A 7,481-nucleotide genomic window follows, 5' to 3' on the forward strand; every position below is an offset into this window, starting at 1 on the left:
CACTCTGACACTTAGAGACACCCCCCCCAACCCCACCCTGCTGCCTGGACCATGTTCTCACAGGTCCTAACTGGCCCTGGTGACCAGCCCCTTCCCAGAGCAGAAACTCAGAGGCTGAGGGCTGGGAAGACCCCCCCAGAACGCCTGTCAAATCCCCACGGGCTGCACGAGGCAGATGCTGTGGAGAGAGACACGCAGGTCATCTCTCGGTTTAACAGCCTGGCAGTCAACACCTGAACAAAGAACACTTTCACAGCCTTGTGTCCCCTACAAAATAAGAGGCCCGTTTTCACAGCCGTGCGTCCCCTACAAAATAAGAGGCCCGTTGAGAGGGAAGCCACCAGGGCAGACAAGCGAGGGCTGCAGACACTCGAGACCCACCGTCCATGCACATCAGGTGCTCGGGGCACTGCTCCGTCCAGAACCGCAGCCACAAGGCGGCCACGCTGCTCAGAGCCCGCATCCTCCCCTACCCGTGAGCTAATAAGCTGCTCTTCTTCTAACACCTGGCTGGACCGCCACCTTCACTGGAGAGTCTTCTCGGATCCCCCAGGGGGACGGCCTTGGCCTCCTTCTCGCAGACAGCTCAGAGGGCTGGCCCTGCCTTCCTGTCCTCCGTGGAGCCTGTTTCGGCGTCCGGGCCCCTCCCACCATGCCATGTGCACACAGGCACGCACCGGCCCCCACTCGCTGTGGGGACGTCACCGTTCCTGATCTGAACCAACGACCTGGAGGGGGCACTGCCAGCTTGCCCCACACCTTTACATCGCAGGGCAGACTCCCCGTGAGTCCTCCCTGGGTGGCAGAGGGCGGCCCCTGTGGGAGAGGAGGGTGCAAACCATAGGAAGCCGGCGACACAGGTCATAGAGCTCACTGCTGGTCCCACCACCAGCCACACTTGGCCCTCACCCCAGACCCTGACCAAGAGGCCTGCTTAGCTTGGTTGCAATTAAAGACAGGATTAGAAAAGCAAAAGATACTTTCACTTAAAAGTTACGACCCCCCAAATTACAGGCAAATACAAGATTATTACGTTGAAGGAAACCTGATTTCAGTCTAAACTGTGACACATCCTGGGTGAGGAGGGACAGTGCTCCTGACCCCGCCAGGAGCCTACCCTGGGCCCCCTCCCCTCCCCGCTGGGCTGAGCCAGGCCCCCCAGTGCTCTCCCGAATGCCTGAAACAGACGCTTCCACCCTGAGACAGAAGAGGCGCTGGAGTTTCTCCAAACCCCTCGTGTGGGACACCGGAGGCTCTGCTGCAGCAGGTCAGAAAAAGAGGTGAGAAAAGAGGTCAGAACCTGCTTTTCTGGTAACGCCCCTACAGCAGACAAGGCCCAGGGCAGTTCTCTAGATAAGGCCGCTGGTGGACAGACTCTGGTCATCCTGCCCAGGGACCAGAGGCCAGACGCCGGGGGCAGCGAAGGCTCTGTCCAGCAGGCTCGGGAGGGCACGAGGCAGGTCTGCTGCGGTCTGAGACGTGGTTCATCAGAAAGACGGACACCGGTCATGGGCGCCCCCTGTTCTTACCCAGACCCTCTGGGCCAAACACTTCCCTTTCAGGCCCCCCCCCCCCCAAACAGCAGGAAGCGCAGGACTCTAGGGAGAACCTCACGCCAAACAAAGTTCTGACCGTGTCCAGCTGGTTCCCAGGCATCCACAGGTGGGGCCGTGCCCGCCCGGGGCCCATCAGCCCCCCAGTCCCACCGGAGGGGTCTGCACACCACGGCAACTTGACCCAGAGGACAACTACGGCCACTCCTCCCGAGATCGAGCCCTGGGGCAGGGACTAGGGACAGTCAGTCACACAGCCCCGCCGCCCCTGCCACGTTCACCTGAGCACTTTGCCGACTGCTTGAAGCACCATCTTGCAGCTGAGCCCGGTCTTCGGGGGCTGGCTGAGCAGAGCCCGGTCTGTGGGGACACTGCTGTGGTCTCCCAGCATGATGGGCAGCGCGGAAGCAGGCTGGGAAAGTGGGAGCCCCGGCACCGGCGCTGCTCCCCGCCGCCCTGCCCTCCGAGCAGCCCTGACTCGCCCTGACTCGGAGCCAGCCACGCCAGCCAATGAGGACAGCGGGGGAGGAAGACGGGCTCTGGCCGGGCAGGGACAAACAGCTGCTCCTTTTACAGGCGGAGGCCGGCCAAGTCTGGTTACACGAGGGAGTGTCTCAATCGCCTTTTCAAAGTGGCGCCGTGCGGGCGCAGCGTGGGGCGAGGCCACTGCCGAGGGGACAGGCATAGCCCACAGACAGGACCCGTCAGTGAGGCCCCGCCGTGGCACGAGGGCCCTTCCGATGTGGCCGGGAAAGCTCTCTGAGCAGACGGGGCTGGGCGGGCGCCCCAGCTGGGCTGCAGGGAACGGCTGACCATGCACCTGCAGAGTGCAGACGCGGGCGTGTGGTGTCTGCATCCACAGCCTTGGGAAGACAAGGCCGGAGCGCCCCAAGCAGGAGCCGAGCTGGCGTAGGCAGTGGGCGGTGGAGACCCCAACGGACACGGCCAGAGGCCTCCCAAGGGGGTACAAGAAGCTGTGGGGCCGAGGCCTCCTTTACAGCTGGGCCACACACAGGAGACCACCAGGGACTGCAGAAGCAAACGTGTGAAAGAGGACGATGCTCTCCGCAGCCCTCATCTCTGGCTGACCATGGGGACAGCTTGCTGCCGATGGGGGCAGCACGGCCACGCTTGTCCAGAAGCCCCGTCCAGCGGCAGCACAGCACCCCGGCCTCAGCCCAGGCTTCTGTCCCCGACGCTGTGTCCCACAGAGGGCCCGGCCAACCATCCGTCCAGGCTCAGGCCAGCTCTGTGCGGCGGCAACTCCAAAGCCACCGAGAGGACTACCTGACGTGTAGTGGGGCAGGCTGACTGCCCGGGCAAAGCTGGGGACGCCGACAGAGCCCCAGATGCACGTGAGGACCAGGGCAGGAACCCAGGCACCGCGCTCACCCAGTGAGCGAGTGAGACTTGGAGGCCCTGGGTTGGGAGGACACAGCCTCCGGGCAGTTGGAATAACTGAGCAGAAGGTGCCTCTAGGCTCATCTTGTTATATTCCCTGCCCTGGTCCCACAGCTAGCCACTCTTCTTCAAGAAGCCCTGGGTCCCTCTATTGGAGAAAATTAAAGACCGAGACCTGGGACTTCCCTGGTGGTGCAGTGGTTAAGAGTCTGCCTGCCAATGCAGGGGACCACGGGTTCGAGCCCTGGTCCGGGAAGATCCCACATGCCGCGGAGCAACTAAGCCCGTGCGCCACAACTACTGAGCCTGCGCTCTAGAGCCCGCAAGCCACAACTACTGAGCCCGTGGGCCACAACTACGGAAGCCTGCGTACCTAGAGCCCGTGCTCTGCAACAAAGAGAAGCCGTTGCAACGAGAAGCTGGTGCACCGCAACAAGGAGTAGCCCCCGCTCGCCCCAACTACAGAAAGCCCATGCACAGCAATGAAGACCCAACACAGCCAAAAATAAATAAATTTAAAAAAATAAAAAATAAAATGAATAAATACTGAGAACTGACCTGGTCATCCCACTGCTGCTGGGATGTCACTTTCCTAGACCCTCTCAGCTGACAGAGCAAGGAGACGGGTGTGCGTGCCAATCTCTATGTTTACATCCCCACTCACGTGTACACTGCAACCACATTAGGCTCGACGTGAGTTCATCCTGACGCCTCCATCTCTGATCCAACCCCCGGGGATCATTCCGACCTCCCCCACTGATGGTGATAAACCTGGAGGTTCTGAGTGGCTTTGTGAAACCACAGAAGAAGAGGCTCCCGTGTTGTGAAGGCAGCAAAGCCATCGGGCCCAGAACCCTAGTTGAAGGTGCAGGAAAATTTGGTGCACTTAAGAGCAAGTGGGAAAAGCTACAAGGTTGAGTCCAATGAAAACAGAAAAGAATAAGGAAGAGTAATAACTAAAACACTCCAAAAACACACACACAAAACAGATGAAAACTGTACCTCGATAAACTGGAATTTGAAAACCTCAGAAATAAAGTGATTTAAAGAAAGATTTGAGGGCTTCCCTGGTGGCGCAGTGGTTGAGAGTCCGCCTGCCGATGCAGGGGACACGGGTTCGTGCCCCGGTCCGGGAGGATCCCACGTGCCGCAGAGTGGCTGGGCCCATGAGCCATGGCTGCTGAGCCTGCGTGTCCGGAGCCTGTGCTCCGCAATGGGAGAGGCCACAACAGTGAGAGGCCTGCGTACCGCAAAAGAACAAAAAAGAAAGATTTGAAAAGAGAGACAAAAGAACTCAAAGTAAGAACCACAAATGAAAGTTACTGAAATGAAGTCTAGGCTAGAAGAAACAGCAAGGCAGTGCCATGGGAAACAGAAGATGGAAGGGGATCTGGCCAAGCACTGAGCTGAGGGCCACAGGTTGGAGAAGAGCAGCTACAGGAGCTGTGAGCCCAAGCAGCTTGTATCCCGTATCCTGAGATGTTACTAAATTCACCTTTTTTCTTTAGCTCTAGCAGACTTTTTGCAGTTTCCTATAATTTTATAAGTATATATGACCCTGTTATTTCCCAAACAAACTACCTCTTCCTTTCCAATACTTATACTTTTTATTTCTTTTTCTTCTTCTCTCTTTTTTTTTTTTTTTTGCCTCATGGCACAGCTAGGACCATCAGCACAGTGGTGAACAGAAGTCGTGAGAGAGAGCGTCCTTGCCTGGTTCCTGAACCTTTCCTGGTTCCTTGGTTCCTCCAAGATGTTCAGTCTAGTCTTTCAATTGAACATTTGACATGAGCTCTAGATTTTTTCCGGGTGCCCTTTACCACTTGAGAACATTCCCTTCTATTCCTGGTTTGCTGATTGCTTACGTGAATATTTTGTCATGCACTGTTTCTACATCTAATTGAGATTTTTTTCTCCTTTATTCTGTTAATGTGGTGAATTATACTGACTGATTTTCAAAGGTCAGCTAAGCTTAGACTTCTGGGAAAACACCCTCTCTGGGTTATGACCTGTTATTCTTTTTATGTATTTTTGCCGGATTCGCTTTGCTAATACTTTCTTAGGGAGTTTTACATCTGTGTTCACGGAGGACAGTGCTCTGCAATTGTCCTTTTCTTGTTAGGTTCTTGTCTTATTTTAGCCTCACTGAATTAGGTAGGTAGTATTTCCTCCTCTATGTTCTGAAAAAGCATGTGTAAGAATGTCTGCAGTTTTCCCAGTGAGGGGTGCTCTTGGCGTCTTGTGGGTGGAGGCCCCACACAAAGACCCGTCCTGCCCCAGCATCAACAGTGCCGTGCAGGCGGCAGACGCTCCGCGAGGGGTGTGCAGCTCACGTGCTCCTGCGCCCACAAGGCCTCCACACAGTTACACGGCTGCTTCTCTACCTGCTCCTGGGCCAGCATCACCAGCATCACCTGGGAGCCTGTCGGCAATGCCAGTTCTCAGGCTCACGAGCCCGGCTGACCGGAAACTCTGCAGAAAAGCCGGGATGTGGGTGAAGAAGCTCTCCAGGCGAACCTGACACACGCGACGCTCTAAGGACACCTGCTGAGGGCGGTGTGAGCACCAAGCACATCCCACCTGGAGAGCCAACCCTGCATGACAGGAGCACCAGACACGACGTAACTCAGAAGATGCAAGAGGAAGGGGAGCGGCAGGGGTCTCCAGCTAATTTCAACACTGCTCCTGTGAGGGAACCAAGAGACAACAGCCAAAAGACGGCAGGACTGAGGGCTTCACAAAGGCAGCTGCTTGAAAAAACAAACATTTCTAAATACTCTTTTTATTGTAGCAAAATACACGACATAAAAGTTACTATTGCAACCATTTTCAGGTGCCCGGCTCAGGGGCATAAAGTATATTATCCACTGCTGTGCAACCATCACCCCCATCCCCCTCCAGAACTTCTCCAGCCTCCCAAATGGACACTCTGTCCCCATTAAATACTCACTCACCTCCCCTCCCCCAACCCTGGGCACCCACCATCTACTTCCTGTCTCTATGGATGTGACTCCTCTAGGGACCTCACGTGAGTGGAATCAGACAGCATTTGTCCTTCTGTTTCTGGCTTATTTCACTGAGCATAATGTCCCCAAGGCTCATCCATGTTGTAGCCTGTGCACCTTTTAAACCAGAAAGCCCTTAAAACTGCCAGTTGGGACGTCTACTCCCAGTCGAGAGGGAGTAATGAGGACCGGTTTTTACCTCCTGCTTCAAACAACAGGACACTGGACAAATGTACGACAGTTTTCAAGACACTGGACGCCAGGCAACAGAGCACGGTGATCCCTGCAAGACGGGAACCGGCGAGGGGACGCTGCAGTGGCCTGCTCCCGCCTGGACGGATCGGCATGGTGGGAAGGGGACCCAGGAGGGCCCCGAGGGATCCCAGTTGAGGCGTCTCAGCGGGGAGTCTGAGAGGCCAAACAGCCAGAGGTCAGGGGGCAGCGCCCCAGGGGGACAGGACACTGAGCGGAAAGCGCTGCAGAGAGAACTCGGCAGACGTGCTGAGGGGCCCCATGGGGTCCCTGGCTGAGCTCAGGACAGGGCACATGTACAAGGAACTGCTGCGGGAGGGACAAGCCACCCAGAAGGATCTGCAGGACCCTCCTCAAGGTTCGCATGGGCCCAAAAAGAGCTCCTTCCCCACCAGCCAGAGTGGCACCAGGTGGAGACCTCCAGAGGTTCTGTGTCAGTGGTGAGAAAAACCAGCCTGAAATGAAACATCGCCATAATCCCACCAACACAGAACAAACATAAGAACTGAAAAGACTCAATCGTTTCCAACTGAGTCCAAGGAACACAGACACACAAAAATACCCAGCACCGAACAAGGCAAAGACCCCAAGGCCTTGCATCCAAACAACCTCAGGAAAGGAGGAAAACAATCCATTCCTAGGAATCAAAGCAATCGATCAAAAAGGACCCCAAAATGGCTCAATGACACAGTCAGAAGACAATGGTGTTAAAAAGTCACCATGACTGTATCCCATCTGTTCCAGAGACAGGAGAAGCACTGGACACGTGATAAGGAGATTTTTAAAAAAACGTGGTTTTTTTTTTTTTTTGAAGATCTAAATTGAACTTGTAGATATGGAAACTAAAATATCTGAGACAAAAGGTACCCTGGGGGCGCAGTGGTTAAGAATCTGCCTGCCAACTCAGGGGACACGGGTTCGAGTCCTGGTCCAGGAAATCCCACATGCCGTGGAGCAGCTAAGCCTGTGCGCCACAACTACTGAAGCCCACGCACCTAGAGCCCGTGCTCCGCAACAAGAGAAGCCACCGCAATGAGAAGCCCGTGCACCGCAACCAAGAGTAGCCTACGCTCGCCGCAACTAGAGAAAGCCCGCGCACAGCAACGAAGACCCAACTCAGCCAAAAATAAAATAAATAAATAAATTTATTTTTTAAAAAAATTGGGGGAAAAACTAGCGTTTTTAAAAACAAAATAAAGTGGTGTGTGTATGTATTTGTATGTGTGTGAGTCGTGTATACATGTGTGTACATGCGAATGGGTATGAATGT

The 7,481-nt window shown here is 55.2% G+C and overlaps 1 protein-coding gene across 1 annotated transcript in view; it reads right to left on the reverse strand.

The window, feature by feature from the left end:
• Window positions 1-1,959, reverse strand: part of MOB2 (MOB kinase activator 2) — a 16,951-nt gene extending 14,992 nt beyond the window's left edge. Inside the window, exon 1 of the mRNA XM_024749091.1 lies at window positions 1,835-1,959. Within this exon, the coding sequence (XP_024604859.1) occupies window positions 1,835-1,944 (110 nt within the window). The 5' untranslated portion in view covers window positions 1,945-1,959. The remainder of the gene's footprint in view (window positions 1-1,834) is intronic.
• Between the last annotated feature and the right edge of the window lie 5,522 nt (window positions 1,960-7,481).

This window comes from Neophocaena asiaeorientalis, unplaced genomic scaffold, assembly GCF_003031525.2.
Source record: "Neophocaena asiaeorientalis asiaeorientalis breed wild unplaced genomic scaffold, Neophocaena_asiaeorientalis_V1.1 scaffold43, whole genome shotgun sequence".
NCBI lineage: Eukaryota > Metazoa > Chordata > Mammalia > Artiodactyla > Phocoenidae > Neophocaena > Neophocaena asiaeorientalis.